The sequence below is a fragment of the Symsagittifera roscoffensis genome, chromosome 2 (genome assembly GCF_963678635.1).
Source record: "Symsagittifera roscoffensis chromosome 2, txSymRosc1.1, whole genome shotgun sequence".
Classification (NCBI taxonomy): domain Eukaryota; kingdom Metazoa; phylum Xenacoelomorpha; order Acoela; family Convolutidae; genus Symsagittifera; species Symsagittifera roscoffensis.
Window position 1 is genome coordinate 21,193,946 of NC_087063.1, and position 19,728 is coordinate 21,213,673.

Consider the following 19,728-nt stretch of genomic DNA (forward strand, 5'->3'; position numbering starts at 1 on the left):
CGCTTTGCATTTCCTTTTGCGTACTGCAACCTTCAATGGCTATTTGAGAAGTTCAACCTATAGACTTGGATGATATATCTGGACTATCGATGGAGATCAGTAGGCAGATTGCTTGACGGGTCCTAAGTCGCACATTTGAACTCCAAGTAACATAGCCAACCAACAGTTGATCAAAGGCCCATGAGTGTTAACACAAAACTATTTGTGTTAACACAAAACTATTTGATTCTAGGCAGCATCCAAGAAACTGTCGGAATTCAGCCTCGTATGAGTCTATAAGCAATTACTTTCATAAATCTGTGAAAAACAATTGGTTCCTTGATGATTTTTTCAAACTGCAGCCCGCTCCGCTGATTCACCTTCTCTGTTCTCTCTAGAACTTTCCACGAGATGAACAGTACAGCTCTTTTAGATATCCCTTTAGAATCCCTTTGCCTTTACGATCACCTTTGCATCAAAAACTCGCTGCGAACTCTTCAACTCCAAAAAAAACATACCTAACTCAGCTCAACTCGTAATTCAGCTGAACTTTCTAAGGCTGTGTTAATTCGCCATGCCACACTTCGGAGCTTTTCCGATGCACTTAAAATGGTTTTAAAGACTTCGCTTTGCATTTCCTTTTGCGTACTGCAACCTTCAATGGCTATTTGAGAAGTTCAACCTATAGACTTGGATGATATATCTGGACTATCGATGGAGATCAGTAGGCAGATTGCTTGACGGGTCCTAAGACGCACATTTGAACTCCAAGTAACATAGCCAACCAACAGTTGATCAAAGGCCCATGAGTTCAAGGAAACCAAAAAAATAGACTGACAATCGAATTTTAAAATCATATTTAGTTATCATCTGTAAGCTTTTCGATTCCAAAAATTTTTCTGATTTAACCTTTTCGATCAAGCAAAAGAAAACAAATTTGGGAAGTGGATTAATAGGTAATTTTTTTGTATTCAGCCAGGAAATCTCAATGTTAAAATTCACTTTGAAAAATAGTTATCACGTTTTCGTTCCATTTGAATTTCTTGGAAAGCCTTCTTTTATCAAAGGAATTTGACTTGAACTCGACAAGAAACCAAAAGTCAAATAGCAAAACCAAATTTGAGCGTCAACAGTTTTCCTGAAAAAAAACGCAACCCAAATAAATTGTCTTCACTTCTTTTATTGACACTTAAAGAATCTTGGCAATAGTTCCTATGTCCCTAATTTTCATGTCTTGGACATAATATGATTGCTTCAACATTGTCGAATTATTAGTCAGTAGGAGAATCCCAATTTTTCGTCTAACACCTTATTCTATATATTATTTTATACGCCTTTCTGTTACGGTTTTGCCATAAACTTGATTCATGTACCTGAGAACTGACCTGATTTTCAACAGCATCTAATTTTGGATCAAGTGAACAATCTCCCCCTAAATCAAAATAGGGAGATCGTTCACTTGATTAAATGTAATATTTTTCAGCAGGCCTTACTGCTTCAATTTTGCATTTAATTTTAGAGGGGAGATTGTCAACTAGGTCTTTCTGGGGGGGGGGGGGATGTTGTTCACGTGGTCCCTAATGTTCATAAGTGCATTGTTCACTAGCTAATAAATCTAATTAAATTTTTTTCTCTCTTTGAAATGTCTCGTCCGTTACAAAATGATTAGCACTGATTAAAGTTACAATTTCTCAAAGCCTGAAAAACAAGCGCCATCGATCTAAGTGATAGACTAAATTGCTTGATTCTGCAACCCTCCAGCTTTCAAACTGCACTCAAGCTCTTAGGCTGAAAGCTTGTTTCAAGAAACTTTAATTTTGAAAATAGCTTTTTTCAAGATTCAATTAAACTAATGATAACCTATAAAATTTGAAATACGGCAAACGATTTGGGTGCAAAATAAAACCAACTGGAAGTAACATGTGTTTCTTCGTGTAAATTTTGATAGTATATTTCAACAAATGAAGTTAAAGCTTACAAAAATGCTTTTGATAAAGCTTATTCTGGTCAAAAAAAAACTTTTTGTTGCCTGCCTATTTGCCAATAAGTGTGAAACAAGAAGTCGCAAATTTTAGTAAATCTTTTGCAGGCATTTTTGATGGTGGATACAATTCATAAACATAAATAGAATTTAGAAGCAGCTTCAGAATTTTTCGAGCTCAGTAAATATTCAAAAATGGAAAATCAACAAAATTATTCAATTAGAGTCATCGCAGTATTTGCATTGTTCCATATTCTTCGCATAGAGATCTGTTTGTTAATTTTGAGAAGACGCTGCAGGTACCACTCATGGTTAGTCAACGCGCCTTTTTGCGTGACGTCATAATGATCGTCAGGTGTTTGATAGATGACGACTGACCTCAGGTATGCGACTGCCCACTCTGCCCGACACTACTCCTTGGCACCTGCAAAAAATATTGCCTCAGTTTGTTTATTGAAATAAGGGGGGTCCATGTGAAACATCTACCCCTTAAATAGACCAACTGAACAACCTCCCCCTTCTAAAAAATAAATTAAATGACAAATTCAAGTAGTAAGGCCTGGATATACTATGCACAAATCTGATTGGCTGAAAAATAATACTTTTAACCGAGTCAAATATCTCCCTATTTGGATTTTGGGGGTATATAGTTCAGTTGGTCCAAATTAAGCTTCGCTTTGTCTTTATATGAACTTAACTCAGACTCATCATAACTTTGCATCAAATCTTAACGACAGCTGTATGTCGCAATCACGAACTATTACCATGAATGCATGTTAAATAGTATTTCCGGATGGTAAGTAGTTGCAGACAAGATCACGTCAGATTAACGCTCTGATAAATGACCAGAACTTCTAACAAGTTTTATTGGCCGATCAGGGAGAAAGATTGGTAAAATGAGTAAATTAATTAAACAGTGCCAATTAATAATATTTAGATTTCTTTGTTTTAATTGACGTGAAGATTTTGACTCAATTTTATCTTTTCTCGACTTTACGACACGAAGTTTAATAAATACGGCAAAATGAGCTCTAATAATTTTAAATATGAAGAAACGCACTTAAAGAGAAAATAGTCCTGAAAAAAACTGCGGGGACTACGAGTTTGAAGTAACGTATTTGCATGGAAATGTGCGGCTGGTATTGAAAAAAGAACAAGGTCTCGCATTTTGACACAATCTGCGCTACCTACCAGATGCAATGACATCTACATACCTTGGCTTGAATGTAGTCCAGCTGTCGTTCCAGATGAGAGAGTCTTTCGTTGAGGAATGCTAGGCGGGTGTGGCATGAGACGTTGAACTTGTTCAGGAAGTCGGCAATCTTCTTGATGCCGAGAGTGATCGCCTCCAGGTACTGTCTGTTGTCCCAGTCCATCTGGATCTGCCGCACCACTCCACTATTCAACTCTTCATTCCTCGCTGTCGCTGGAAGTCTGCAACACAAAACACTTGCTAACACTAGACAGATTAAGCTATGTTACAAAAAGTGCTGCTCTTCAAAAATAATCGGGAAAAAAAGCGATCTGCCGAAGTTTTCATATCTTAGTCTTGATTTTCTCTTAAACAGAGTTTCTTTTACATACATACCAAGTGAGACAATTGAAAGCTAATTGAGCATCAAAATGAAACTTACAAAGCGCTAACAAAGCCGATATTACCCGAGCAACATACTTTGAGCCGCAAAAATTGTCATAAAAAATTCAAAAGTTAGATTAAGCTTCTTTGATCATAAAATGACTCAATATGGGGCAGCTAAGTCAATATACCAAAAACAGATACCTATATTATAAGCAGATACCTTACAGCCACTTGGAAAAAAGTCACAAAACTCAACAAACCGAATATAAACGACTATTGTTGAAACATTGTAAAAAAATGGCCTTGAAGCTCTTTAAGGCGTTCACTTAGAATGTGTCAGATCATTAATCAATCCCCTGACGTGACAATGATGGTGTTTCAGGACGCGTGCTCACTTGAACTCTAGCTTCAGGTCTACCACAGCCTGACTGAGTTTGGCTGCAATAGTGGTACCTAGTCAAAATTCTAGACGCAAAAAAAAGAGATTGATCATCAAATTAACTCAGTGTGGACCATGGTGAAATAAGAGAAACGGGCTTTGCTTAGACAGGCTGGATAAACTTTCGTAGATTCTCTGCTAATTGCAGAAACCAAAATTATTTATATTTTAATTACTCTTGCTAAATTTCACAAATGAATTTGATTGCGCGTAAACAATTTTTCTTCTGGAAACAAAGTAAACAGGAACTACTTAATTGTAAGAAACCCCCTTCTCCACCACTCCGCATCACCAATCGACTTCTTCATAGGTCCTACCCCCTAGAATTTTGACCCCTATTTGGGGGGATCGAATTTATACCTAAAGTTTTTACTAAAATCCATAAAACTTATAATCAAACTTTAGAAAAATATGCAATTTTCGAGAGCTCTAAAAAAATTTTTTCCAAAGAAAAACAATTTTCACCTGGATTAAATAGCTGAAATTTTATACCAATTTTAATTTTCAAGAAAATGTTTGGCTCTAATTAACCATTTTGTTTATCAGATTTGATTCAAAGAAAACGTGCCAAAAATGCTCTTTCCTACTTTCAGCATGTTTTAGAATCTTATATTTTTAAAAAAATTATAGGACTGATCGACCAGGAACAGGTATTTAAAAAATGTACCAAATAAGGAGCTTTAAGCAGTGAGTTGGTCGAGTTACTGAACGTGCGTTTAAGGATCCAGTCATAATTGTGAAACCAAGAAGACAACATTGTAATACATACACGGCTCCGAAGGATCTGTTGCTCAAAGTTTTATTGGATACATGTTCCATCCTTGTTCCCCTGTTATATGCACCTGGAGGCATCGCATATCCTCCGCCCATTTGCTGCTGCTGCAGATTGGGATCCATCATCTGGGGAGGTCCGCCGCCGCCACCACCCGCATTGGGGTATCCCATTTGAGGCTGACCGTAGGGTATTCCTGCTCCATTTGGGGTACTCGGACTATAACCACGCACACTCATTATAACTGATCTGAAATCAAAACAGCATTATTACAATTAACTTGGTTCCTACGCTATATTTCATTGTGATATCTTCATAATACTCTAAATTGATCGAGCACTTTTGTAATGGTATTCACTAATTGATATTAGCACCTGAAACTGAAAGGAAATCATAGATCCCAAAAACAGCATCCAGAGGATGCATTATCTCTGGTTCCTAAGATATATTTTGCTCCTGGTTCCCAATACTTAAATAAAACAGTTTGGTTTGAGAATTCCAAGTTCAATTTGGAGCAAAGATGTTTGAAAGAACGTACAAAACTCTTTCTCGGCCTAACCCCAACTACACAGAAGGTGATTTACTATTTTCACTCCTTTATAAGAATGATTTAAGAAAAGCACCGCAAACAATCCTTCTTCTGAGAAAGAAAAATAGTGATCGCCCGCTAATATGAAGATATAAATAGCAGCATTTATTTCAGATTTTGCAACATTATATTTCGGCAGTAGCATTAAGGAACAGATGCATGAAATCATCTTGAACTCACAATTGTTTAATCACCATGATTATTGTCCACAGAAACACATAGGAACGAATGTTGCAGCTAAAACTATATTTTATCTTTTTTTTATAATTGTACCCAAGGCCTACTTTTTGGTTTTTCGATTTGAAGACGTCTGCAGGACCATAGCAATCATGCAATCTATCATTATGTTTAAATCTTTTGAGTATTCCCCTCTAAGTGACTTATCGCAGCTCAGTCACCGCATACCTTTATACCGTAGTATAACGGGGTCACCAAGGCTCGATACTATTACAATCCCAAAAGGGGTATGTTGATGGTCAGACTAAATCGGCTGATAAAAGGGTTTTGCAACTTTCCCATGATATGTGATATACCCTTTTGGACTTCTCTCTCCTCTCTCCTCTCTCCTCTCTCTCCTCTCTCCTCTCTCCTCTCTCCTCTCTCCTCTCCTCTCCTCTCCTCTCTCTCTCTCTCTCTCTCTCTCAATTACACACAATTAAGCCCGCTTTTCGCTTCAAAAACCTCTCGATAGCTTACAGTTTCCACAAATTTATTAGATACATGGTAAAAATCGCTTGTCGATCATCACTTGACTCGAATCCTCAGTTCACCACCTACAGTTAAACAATTCGCGCAAGCGAAATCAAGCACGGTAATTGACCTCGTGTTCAACTACTATCTGAGTAGCAATCAACTATCGACTGTTCGCTCATGAACTACTCCAATTGCAAACCGGGTTCTAACCTCGGGTCAGTTCAATTCAACTATCTCTTTGATTCAATAACTGAGACACAGAGACCTTTAACGGGGCATGTTTTCTCCAGTCTTCTCCGATTCTATTCTTTTACTCATGAGAGCCATCTATAATAACTTCACAAATTCTCTTTGGGTTTTAGATTTATTTAGAGTTATGATCGCCCTATTAAATCCTGACAATCACTTTTGTACTTCCTACACAAGGCCTTAAGCTACAAAATTCCGACAATGTTTTGCACAATTTCCCTAATTCGATAGAAAGGGTGCTTTTCACAGGTGCTAAAAATGTCCGGTCCAACTTCCGATTTGATTCGAATTATAACAAAAGATGTATCTAGCCAAGAGGTTAAGGCGAACCATTAAGGACGCTACTACCGATTGGAGCACGAAACCCGAAAATATCACGTAGAATTCCTGCATCACTCCTGTCGAGCCCTATGCGCTGACTGCGCGGAAGACTACAGGAAGTTACTTAGCGACGAACCGATGTTGAAACCATTGCCGGAGGAATGAATCCAGATTTGACGTAGGTTGGAGCTGGAGATATGAAATAGCCCAGTTCTCACAGAGGATTGAACCATGTCGACCTTCTTCGATACGAGTCGGTGACATAAAAATGCACTTATCCCATTTGCTTGATGGACATCATCTATCACCTACTCCTCGGGACAACTAATAATTCAAAAAGTTCAATAGACTCTTGTGGAAATCGCACATGCAAAACACTACAGCACACTAGCGCTTTAGAACCGAACGAAACAAAATTTTCGGGAGCAAATTCACTTTTCAAGCTGAAAATTGAACTCAACTGCACATATACTTAAGAGCATAAGACCTGATCAATAAAGAATAAAATTAAGACAGATAAAAGCTTCTAACGCCCTTGCATGAGATAGCAATTTCTTTTTCTCGCTTATAGTATTCATTAGTCAGAGCTAAGCTAGGTGCTATCCGTCAAATTAAACATCGCGTGCCTTTTAGTCACTTTCACTATTCTGGTCTATAAAACCGACAACGAAGTTTACGCATACCACAATGGTAACCCAAGAAGTCATTATTCCTAACTTAAACGAAGCTCAGCTGGACGCCTTGGTCGAAAAGCTTCCAATCTCACATTCAGGTAACAAAAATTTTACCGAGAGGACAAGTTTGCTTTACATGACCAGAATGTTACTTCGACCTAACAAAAGGTACATGAGGTTAGGTTAAGCCATCGATGACGCTACGAACGATTGGAGCATTAAATCCGTACAAAGTATCACGTATAGTACCTGCTTCACTACTGTCCTACTGTCGTGCCCTCTGCACAGGTTGAGGCTGGCGATAGGAAGTTACCGTTGTCACAGAGGGTTGCGTATCGTATAACGATGAATCTTCGAGTCCTATCAGTTCGTCTTGTCGACTCGAGCAGGGCCAAAAGACTAAAGGGAACAAAATCGCTGGGCATACGAGTGCTCGAAAACGGTCAGAAGCAATTTATTTCATGTATAAGATCCGAACTGAGGGGCTACAATCGGGAGAAGTGTACTCTCTACTTATTATGAGCCTACGTCGACGATGTATCGATATTAGTCTAGAATTAATTTCACATTTTCAAATAAAATCGCGAGAAGTAATGGTAAATTAGATAGTCAAGAAAATTCCGCAATTAACCGAAAAGTTAAACATCGCTACAGTTTTTCAACATTTTCCGGCTATTTGAAACATATGAAAACCCGGAAAATCATTGATAGCCTTGGCATTAATTTTGCTAAATCTGACTATTAAGTCACAAAAAATTTGGTTTTAGTAACCTAATCAACAGATAAATATGTGCCAGAAAGGGCTCCAGTCATTTAAAAACTTATCTTTCTCCTTGTCCTAATTACTTTTCAAAACTAAGCTACAAGTTCCTTATTGAATTTACTATCCAGTACCCTTTAGTCAAATTCACTACAATGGACTACGAAACTTCCAACGAAAACTTCGCATACCACAAATTTCTCAAGTATCCTCCCCTGCTCAAATTCCGATTTTCAATTTCGCTCTAGGTATGTTCCGACCATCGTAGAGCTCTGAGAACATCAGCATTGGCTAGTTGAGCTAAGATAAGCCGCCCTCTAATGTTCAAGCTCAAAAATCCGATTAAGATGATTTTACAGTCTTTTCCGATATGATTTTGAAACTGTTGGTAAATTAGTTTCAAGCATGTTTTTGCCAATTTATATATTGTTTTCGAGAAGACCTGCTCAAGAGCTACACGACGGTACCAATTTTTTCTTAATTTTGGACAAATATAACTACCTAACCCTAGATGTTAAAAAACTGAGCCAAAGTTGGGGTCTAGCAAAAGATAGCACCAAGGCCATAACTTAATGAAAAACAATCGGAAAATAAAAGTAAACACAGTTTTATAAACCCCTATAACAGGGCTTTCCAATGATATAAAAACATCTAAAATATGCATAAAAATTAGACCCAACTCTTGACATGTCGGGTCAGACTCATAGGTTGGAAAATGAAACTCGACACAACAAGTGACTTAAAACTTCAACTTATTGTCTTACGTTTCAAAACCCCAAAAAATGACCAAGTACGGGTTATTTTGAACGAGAAACACAACTAAACTATCAGTTTTACGAAATTCCTATATGTTGGACGATTTCTGGCACTTTTTTGCTCTAAAACCATGAGTTTTTCTGATAATTCTGGATATATTTTTTAGCATTTAACCTTTACAGACAGCTCCTTTTGAGTACAACGGCTGAAAAACTGTGCAATAGAGGATTCCAATGGTACAAGATAATTGAAAAAAAAAAGAAATTATTTGGTAACCAAATTGGGCCTAGAAAAGTTGGGTCTAACGCTAACTTTCGTGAAAATTGTTGTTTTTAGAGTTGGTTTTTTTTTCAAAATCATGAACAAAACGTGATAAGGCCTAAACAGAGTGCTTTTGCTTTGGGGCAATTCGTGGTGCCGAAACTTCCCGTGAAGGCTGTGCAGCCCGTTTGATCTGTCGACTTATCGGAGTCTTTTTCGATAACTCAGAGATTTTTGTACTTTATGCCATTCACGTTTCCAACAACATATAATAGTTTCCAACAACAAAAAATAGTTAAAAAACAAGAAGCTATTTATTAACCAAAATGGTCCCAGAAAACTTGGGTATAGAGCTTTGACCGTGAAAATCGTAGTTCTTAGAGTTCATGTCATCCTAACTCCTTTCAAAACTGCTGACTAAGTGTTTTAAGGCTTGACCATGAGTTTACTTTCAGACATATATCGAATATCGAAACTCACTGTGAAGGCTGTGCAGCACGTTTGAAACTTCGACCTATCGACATTTCTAGACTTTTTTGTATTTTTCTCAATTACTTTTTAGCCACCCATTTCTGAGTAATATGACCAACAAACTGTGTTTTGGAGAAGTACAACGATATATAAAAGTTTTTAAAAAAAGAATTTGTTAACCAGATTGGTCCTAGAAATGTAAGGTCTAATGTTTTTTTTCTTGAAAAACTTCGTTTTTAGAGATTATGACGTCAATTATTCTTTACATAACTACAAAAGAAAAGTTATTAGGCGTGAAAAGAGTTTAAAAGAGTCCGAGCTCTTGTCTTTTAGGCGTTTCGTGGGTACTTTGAGTTGTGCTCTCTGAGTACGTAGTTATTTTTTATGTGTTGTTCACGAAAAAAGACCGCTAAAACTATTCTTGATTACGGTTATTCGAAAACAGTTTAAAGAATTTATTTCTTTTTAGAGAGAATGCTCACATTGAATCGAGATCACCTTAAGACGACGTAGAGTTATGACTGGACAAGGACGACAGGGAGAAATTTTATGCTCTGGAGACCGCCGAAATGAAGGGAAGGTTACTTGTTTCAAGATAGAACTTTGAGAAAAATGATTTTATCTGTTTTTACCGAGGTTGATCATGAGCGTAAACTTGCGGCGGTTGAAAACGAATACATATTCGTCAATAAAGATCACAAATTATACATAGATGCGGAAGAAGACGAGCAAAGTATGGCACGTTACATAAATGACTGTAACAAGGAGAAACCGAATGCAAGACCGAAAATGTACACAGACAGATCAGGAAAGAAGCATAATCAAATAGTGTGCGAAAGGAAGATAGAAGTCGAGGCGGAATTTATCTATGACTACAACAATACCTACATGCCGTGGAGACTGGGGAGTGGCAAAAGACGAAAGCTGACGAGTAACCAATCAGAATCGAGATATTTGCATACCGGTGGAAATATGCAAATACCGAAGTAAGAAAATCAGACGTTGTTCTCAGAACGTAAATTCAAGTTGTAAAATTCAAAATAAAAGTATAAAAAATATGTCATCGATCAATTCACCCGAGAAAAACGACCCGCGAACATCCGCTATTGTTAATACTTCAACCCACTCCGGAGATGTAAACCTTAATGTTGTTCTAAATCGATTAAACCAACCGCCTAGTGGAAGTTCTGACTCTGATATTGAATTAATACCGCCAGAAAAATTGTTCCAAAACAAACAAATTCGAAAAAGTTAAATACTATTATTTCATTTCCCCATCATTTTCCCGGATTATCTTACCCACTCGTGCAGAATGATAAATGGATTTACTCATTAGTACCTACCGACATTAAAGTAGTTAGAAAAATCGATTACCCTGAGATCCTGAGTTTGAAATTAGTAGAAGCCAATCTGGAAAAGGACCCGATACTGAAAACGAAACGCGATGCAATCCGAGATAAGAACCCACGAGCCAAGGACATCATCACAGGATTGGGCCAATATTACGCCCAACATTACAATGACTTTGTCGTACGCGAAAACTGCCTGTGGATGGATGGCCGGCTGGCCATACCGAAGGATATGTCGTCAGCAGTACTCAATCGTTTGCATTTTAACCACCACGGACGCGATAAGATGTTTGCAGCCGCGAAGGATGTATGGATACCACTAATGCACAGAAACATTGTCGCTACAGCGAAGTACTGTAGAAGCTGCGTAGAAGCAGGTAAAAATCTTAATTCAGATATTCCAAAGAGTGATATGGGGGACACGTATGGGCCTAAGGAACCCAATGACTTGGTTCAATTACATTTCTGTGGTCCGGTCAATTATGTTAAGGGTCGTAAGAAATATGTACTAGTAGCAGCAGATACTTTTTCGCATTGGCCGTCGGCTTATGTCTGTTCAAGCAACAAGTCCTAAAAATGTATTGAAGTTCCTAAGGAAGTACATAAAAACCCATGGGCACCCAAGGAAATTACATATGGATCAGGCAACTGGCTTTTGCTCGAATGAAATTCAAAATTTCTGTACTTATGAAGGTATTGAACTCAAAAAATCTCCGGTTAAGGACCATCGCGCGACGGGAATGGTCGAACGGACAATTGGGTCGATAAAAAACTACGTCCTAACATATCTTCAGGAAAAAAAATATTAAGTTTGGGTTAATGATACCCCGTGCGCTAAGAGCGCTACCTTTCGTGCCCCATTCTAAGACTAAGCTAACGCCATTTGAGGCTTATCATGGAAGAGAAGCGAATACGGCTCTACGAAATTTGACGAAAAAGCCATCATTGAAAAATCTAAATTGGAACAATGTTATTAACCAGAAGTTATATTGCTTAGACAAGGCGAGTAATCTCCCTACTGTGGAGCTAACCCTAGATTGGGAGAAGCGGAGCGATCTGGTGTACGCCCCGGAAAACATAAAAACCCCAAGGGTTTTGGATGAGCATGATCTAATCGAGACGGACCCCAAGGCCACGGAGATAGTGGATCCTAAGGCAGCACAAGAGTTACCCGAGGCACCAGAATGGCTCAAAAGACATAAAACCAGTACCACAACAGCATACCAAAAGACTGGAGAAACGGACCGGAAGGACCCGAGAAGGTATAAACGTTTACCATTAAAAATTGAAAAATTAACTAAACACACGGTGCAAATGGAAAAAGGCTCGTTACCAAGGCGAAGTGGTGTTTCATTTAGATCGGCGGCTGAAGAAAGCCAAAAAGAAGCAACGCGTGCACCCCAGGTCCTAGCAAGACTACAAAGAGCACTCCGGGTCCAACTAAGCCCACAAAGTACAAAAGAAAAGCAGAGAAGGATCAATAAGAAATGAAAAAAGGGCGAAAATCGAAGAAAAACCAAATCGTTGAGTATAGCGAAGACGAAGATATTGGACGAGAGAAAAAACCGAAAAAACATCGAATAGTCGAGTACAGCGAGGACGAAAGCGACGAGGATGGGGATAGCGATTGGGCAGTCGAAACGGCGAAAATTTATCCTGCAGCGGGCGGATGAGAAAACGAACCGCCGGGAACGGACGCCAAAAAACGTCGGTGGTAAACAAAAACAAGGCGATGAGGCAACGCGAAAATCGACGCGACAACGGAGAGGAGTTGACAAAATGGGGGGAGTAATGATTCACCGAATAGAACATAAGTAAAAGATGAAGAAAAACCTTAAGGAGAGTTTTGGCAAGTATGCCTGAAAATTAAAGTTAAACTAAAACTGAACTAGTAAAACTGTACCTAAAAATGAGTTGATAAATTTTACATCTACGATTTAAAATTTATTTGTGGTTGCCCGAATGAGATAGGGACCAGAGTTTGAGTTTATGTAAGTGCTATCAATTTGTTTCTTTCTGTCTGGAGACCTGCTGTCGTGACCTTGCGATCTCTAACGTCCGGTATGATCTGATATAGAGCGGTGCAGTAAGCTTTCGATTTGATGCCTAACAGTTGCTTACAATTCAAGTTAAATAAGTATTCTTTTTCTATACGATACATTTCTAAACTTCAACAATTCATTTGAGCAAGTTAGACCAGCCAGAACTTTTTATCGGACCTCTAAAAACTTTCTAGAGCTAAAAGTGGGCAGCAGAAACCCAGACATAGACTAACCGGTAGCTGAGAAAGAGATTGGACGCCGAATTAAAACCTGAACAGACCAAAAAAACATTCGGAACAACATGTTCAGAGAAAGGGAGGGCGATGAGCGACCCAGATAAGCACAATGCCTATTTGTGAATCGAAAATTCAGTCATACATGGAAGAAGTTCTTGCTGACCTCAAAAAACGAACATCTGAATGAGAATTCAGAAAAATTTGATTTCTCTGCTTATTTTATCAACGGGAGCAAGATCTGGCACGATTCTGAACATACAACGAGACTATATGAACGAAACTTTCTTAGACGAAGAGGTAAAAATGTATGCGATAAAGTTAATGCCACCTGAAGTTTCGACACTAAGAATGGGTAAAGGTCAAAGCCAACGAATGTCACAGTGCAGAAATTGGCGAAAACTCACAAGAATTTCAAGTTCACAGGAGAAAAGGTACTCTCAGTAAAAGACAACGTCAAGAAACTTCCCGACTGCTACATTAGGTTGCGACAGACATTCGAGAAAGATAATGAGTAGTATCTTTTCTGTCCGTTGAGTCTTAGCAAAACTTCTGACACCAAGTTTCTAAATGTCATGAGAATCTATTGGAAAATAATCGAATCCCAACACATCTTTGGCCGCTTCAACTCAACTATATTCCGAAAGGCCATCAAGACTCATTGGGTAATAACCGTTGGTGACCCCAACGCTGTGAGAGCTATTAACTCGCAGATAGGTCACTCAAAAGCAGTTGCTAAGAGCACTTATGAGATCGGCAAAAATAAACTAAGGCCAGTGCCTTAACGAGCTTGCAGCTGGAGAAAAACGTAGGCAAGTAATTGGAAATTGAAATCGAGGCCAATGCCAGTGGGGCCGGGTCTCGTATGATTCAGGACAGAGAACTAGAAATCGGTGCTGATTCAGAAACTGACACAGAAGAGAAAACCCTTGAAGCAAAATCGAACCAAGTCTTCACACAAAAACATGGCAAGAACAAGAAAACAATGCGAGGTCTTCCAACAGAGACAGATATAACGAATTTTGTTCGAAACCGACCACAGAACAAAAGTCAAGCCAGAAATACGATCTTGATCGACAACGCTTGCCTTTACTCAAAGGAAATTTATCGATCTGACAAAAGAGGGCAGGTTGAAAAGTCGGAGAGCTGCTATCGAGAGAAACACTCTCGGTTTCACGATGAAATTTATCAAGCACGATCGATATTCAAGTAAACTGATCAGTGGATAGCAAGCAGTGCTACCAAATTCTGGTTAGAAAATGGTATCAGCTCAGATTCTGACTGAGAAGGAATGTATTACTAAACTTTCGAAAAACTCAATGTTCTTGTCTGAAGTGTCATATATATTATTCCTAGTATCTAACTATATATTACGTTGTTTGGCGCCATTGGTTTTGGCCATGTGTTTGGTGCGGCTAGCAATTGATTAGTACCTGCCAATCTTAGTTAAGTCTGTGTATGTTTTGAGTTATTGTTGCTAACCGTTAAGACTAAAATCAGTCAGTCTAAATTCAGCGAATTTACGATATTGAATATACATTTTTCACATGGCGCAGCAAGCAGGACAAAGCGCGGGATCAGGAAAAAATCCACTGGGAATTACGGCATTTTGGCCGAGTAAATGCACGGAAGCACCAATGCTGTGGGAGCATTGGATTACACGTTTTACCTGGGGTGTAATAGCAAAACACTCATTCAATCCGACGGCATTCTATTTTGATCGGACGCTAACCGCGGCGCAAATTACAGACCTGCCAGAGGAGGTGAATGGAAAAAATCGTTTGGAAGCGGAGCAGATATTAATTTCTAATCTCTACTTGTGCTTGGGGGAACGCGGACAGGACGAACTACATAACCGAAAACCCCATTTGGACCTGGCGACTACCGATATCCTCGGGTTTTGGATGAATTTGAGAGTGTCTTCAGGAAAGAAAGAAACGAAACGTTTGAGACGTACCAGCTACTATCTCGAAAACAACGTGACGGGGAAACGTTGGAAGAGTTTCACTCCGTATTGAGTGGACTAGCCGCTAGATGCTCATTGGGAGCACTGGAACGACACGTGTTGCGTGACGTGTTTATAGTTAATATGTCCAATAAGGAGGCTCAAACGGAACTATGTCGTTCAACTAAGACACCAGATGAGGTGACAAGTACGCCAAGTCGTATAAAGTATCCGGTGAGGGACTTACCGCAGCACCAGTGGGCTCACTGCAAATCAAAGCGGAGCCAATAAGCGCAATCAGAGGAGGTTATCGCCGACCATTTCAAAGAGGCGGACGTGGATTTGGCAGAGGAGGCCCAAGGAAGGGCCCGTGGAGGAGCAGATCGCAAGTGCTATAATTGTGACCAGAGTGGTTTTACCCCGGATCACATTCCAAAAGGTCCAGCAAGAAACGCAACCTGCAACTTTTGCAAGAAAACTGGGCATTACGAGCGAACTTGTAGAGGACGTCGATCGGCGAATAGGGGTCGTGTAGGCATGATAAATGAGGACGGCACCGATGGCGGGATTGTACAAGATTATCCGGAGGAGAGTGCATCCAACTACGGAAGTTCCGTTGTATGGTTAACTGATTCAAAGGCACCGGCACATGGATGGGATTCAACGGAGTACGTAGTTACGTCAATCCGGCGGAAGGAGGAGGAAGAATTGAGAGTCGCGGGGGCAAAGCTAGCCTTAAAGATCAATGGTAAAGCAACTCAAGCCTGGATTGATAGTGGCTCGCCAATATCCATCTTTACCATTGGGGAACTAAAACGTACCCTGGGAACAGCTAGCGTATATTTGAAACCGCTGGATCCGAAAGACGACCAGTTCCGCGACTACGGCAACAATCCGTTGAAATTTCTGGGGAAAATGCAAGTCACGCTTCATTCAAACGGATGGACTAGCTCGGCGGATATCAACGTCATCGGAGGGTGCAGACCGTCTATTATTGGCAGGGATTTAATGCCAGCACTAGGACTGATGTTGGTACAAGCACCACCGACGGAAGGGGTGAACAGCATACATTCACAGGAAGGAACTGTGGAGACGGACAATGACTTGGATCATTGGCAGAAACATTTCAGTAAGCAATTTCACCATCTTTTTCGCAGGGTAGGGCGTATCCGTAATTATAAAGTAGAGGCCGAATTCTTCAAGAATTTAACTCCAATTCAACAAAAGGGTAGGCGAGTGCCCATAACATTACAGGAAAAAGTCGATAAGGAGATTGACAAACTTTTGAAACAAGGTCACATTCAAAAATTGGACGAATGTTCAGATAAATATTTTGTTTCACCTATCGTCATCACAGTGAAAAAGGATGGTTCGGTAAAACTTGAACTGGAATCCAGAGAGTTGAACAAGCAAGTACATAAAAATAAATATCAAATGCCCAATATTGAAGAACTAATGGACATTGTAGGGCAAACGATCAGCGAACATAAACAGGGGGATGTTTTTTTTACAACGATGGATCTCACGTACGCATACGGACAACTTCCTTTAAATGAAAATACTAGCAAACATTGTAAATTTTCGTTGGTGGGAGGCCGCTCCACGTTGGTGGGAGGCCGCTCCACGAATTTCCGTGTGCGCATGCTTTCATTGATGATATCTTAGTAATTTCAAAAGGTACCAAAATTGAACATATTGCCCTTGTGGAGAAGATTTTAGCGAAATTAGATAGAAAAAATATGGCTTTGAAACTAGAAAAATGTCAATTTGCGAAAAATACTTGCGAATGGTTAGGCCACCGGATTACAAAATCAGGGATTACACCAATGGTGCGGAAAACAGATCCGATTGACAAATTAGCTGCCCCGAGAACGCTCTCACAATTGGGGTCAATCCATAGTCTTCACAAATATTTACCTGCGTTGGCAGAAACTTCGGCGCCCTTACGTCCACTGCTTAGTAAGAAAAACGAATTAGTATGGACAACTGACTGCCAAACAGCGTTCAAATCGCTTAAAAAGCAAGTTGCGAACATAGTCGAACTTAAGCATTTTGATGTGCATAAAGACACACGTATCGTGTGCGACGCAAGTCATAATGGTTTGGGGGCTGTACTCAAACAATTAAGCGCCGAGGGTTGGCGCCCTATATCATTTGCATCTCGTTTTCTAAATGCGGCCGAAAAGAAATATTCGACAAATGAGCTAGAAATGCTGGCCGTAGTTTGGGGTTCCGAATATTTTAGAAATTACATTTTCGGGCGGCAATTTACTGTAGTGACAGATCACAAGGCTTTGGTATCATTATTGAATGGAAACAATAAGAAAAACAAAACTATGTTCAGTCGGTTGATTCGTTGGATCGATCGAATTATTCCCTTTGATTTTGTCATTGAACATATGCCTGGGGCTAAAATTGGCCTGGCGGATTATCTATCAAGGCATCCGGTGCGGGAAGCAACAAGAGTTAGTCTCTATGATAACACTTTCACGGTTGCTAAATTGCAGTCAATTACCAATTCACTCGGTTATATTGATACCAATAAAGGGATTATCAAAGCATCAAGGGAACCAGTTGTTTCAGCTAAAGATATACAAGTTGGAAACGATAGAATTAACTCTCCATCGCAAGAGGGCGTCAAAACGCGTGACCGTCGGCCAACCAATCAGAAGCCAGTAAAACACATAGCTGAGCGCAATGACCGTGAAAGCGAAAATCGTAAAGTCAATTACTGAATGTAAACTACGTGAGTCTGATATAAATTCCACTGTAAACAGTAGTCCTCCTTTTACCAAAACAAGTTCTCCTTTTATCAAAACAAATACTTCTACAATGACATCACTAAATTTGAAGAAATTAAATAAATTATTGTTAAAACACCCAGAGATCACGAGCGACAGTAGCAGCGGGGTGGAGATAGTAGATGCACGACTGGAGGCGGAGACAAATCACACTAGGGACATCCGATGCAACACGGTAATTTCCATTCCTTCGGCATTCGGAGGCGAACTATTTCCGGCGGCATACCCAGCGGGGGGAAATGTAATCAAGTCAGTGATTCCCCGGGACTGTAAGATCGTCCGGAAAAGCAGTGCACTGCCAGAACTATTCAACCTTAAGCTAGTCGAGGCAAATTATAAAGGGGACCCTCAGATGTGTGCGATAAAAGAACTGGTGGAAAGTAAGGACCCGGAATTGGAGAAGAAGGTCAGAGCAATGGGTGCCTACCTCGTACAGCACACACATGATTTCCATGTGCGGGAGAATTGCCTGTGGATGGACGAACGACTCGTCATCCCCATACCACTCAGGAAAGCAGTGGTGAATCGATTACATTGTTTTCACCACGGTCGCTCGAATATGTTCGATGCAGCAAGAGATGTCTGGTTCCCCTATCTCCACCGGAGTTTAGTTGCAGCTGCGGATGGGTGCAAGGAATGCACGGATGCAGGTAAAAGCATTAAACCATTATGCGCTAAAGGTGACGTTGGGAAAGTCTATGAACCACGGGAGCCGAATGAATGTCTACAGCTAGATTTTTGGGGCCCGATTAGATATCTAAGTGAATCGAGTAAATATGTTTTGGTAGCGGTTGATCGATTCTCACGCTGGCCCTCTGCAATGATCTGCGGGAATAATAAAAGCGATAAGGTCCTTAAGTTTATTAAATAAAACATATCTCAACATGGTGTCCCTAGGAAAATTTTTATGGACCAAGGATCAAGTTTCACATCGAATGCGGTTAAATCATTTTGTAATTCCGAAGGAATAGAAATAATATATTCACCCGTGAATGACCACCGCGCAACCGGATGTGTTGAACGTACCATTGGCAGCCTGAAAAACTTTGTTTTAACTTACGCAAAAGAAAAAGATAGCGGAAAGTTAGAATCAATGATAGAACGAGCCTTGAGTGCTCTGAGATTTGCTCCGAATGCTACTCTCAAAATATCGCCGTTTGAAGCTCATCACGGCAGGGAAGCAAATACGGTCCTTCGGAATCTCACGAAAAAGCCAACCTTGCAAAATCTAAATTGGGACAGAGTGTTGAAACAAAAATCTGCCTATTTAGATTCTACTGACCCACGAAATCAGAAGATTCCCCAACCTATGGCAACTGATTGGGAGGAACGGTCTGACGTTGAGTATGACGTCGAACACATGAACCACCCTAGACGACTGGCACAAGAGCAACTAGTTTCGGCGGCGGATGGAACATCAATGGTTGGCGTGAAACAGGCCTTGGGGGGCAAGTCCATACAGCCGAGCAAACGGACGGAGCTCTTGTTCCAACGACTTAAGGACAGCAATAAAAGGTATAGACCCATAAATCAGAAAGTAGTTAGCGAATCTAAGCATACTCTAATCTTAGCAAATGGCTCTGTACTTAGGAAAAGTGGAGTTGCTGAGAAAATCCTCAAGCCCAACGCGCCGAAAATTGCGAGCAAACTAACACTACCACCCCCAGCCATGAGTTCGCTGAAACGTCAGGCGGAATTGAAACGAGCGCTAAACGAGCAGGCGGCGGGGACAAGCACACAGAGTACAGCCGAGAATAGAACGCGAGAAATTTCACCAGCGGAGGAGGCAGACTCGGATTCGGAGTACGAGCCAATAACGATTTCACGATACGCA

General features: G+C 40.1%; 1 protein-coding gene across 1 annotated transcript in view; it reads right to left on the bottom strand.

Annotated features, from left to right (window-relative positions):
* Positions 1 to 1,826: 1,826 nt before the first annotated feature.
* The window catches only part of LOC134840386 (uncharacterized), a 181,690-nt gene continuing 163,788 nt past the window's right edge, over positions 1,827 to 19,728 (bottom strand). The window contains exons 2-4 of the mRNA XM_063856164.1: positions 4,748 to 5,000; positions 3,175 to 3,394; positions 1,827 to 2,384 (exon numbers count right to left, since the gene is read on the bottom strand). Of these exons, the coding sequence (XP_063712234.1) occupies positions 2,340 to 2,384; positions 3,175 to 3,394; positions 4,748 to 4,989 (507 nt within the window). The 5' untranslated portion in view covers positions 4,990 to 5,000 and the 3' untranslated portion in view covers positions 1,827 to 2,339. The remainder of the gene's footprint in view (positions 2,385 to 3,174; positions 3,395 to 4,747; positions 5,001 to 19,728) is intronic.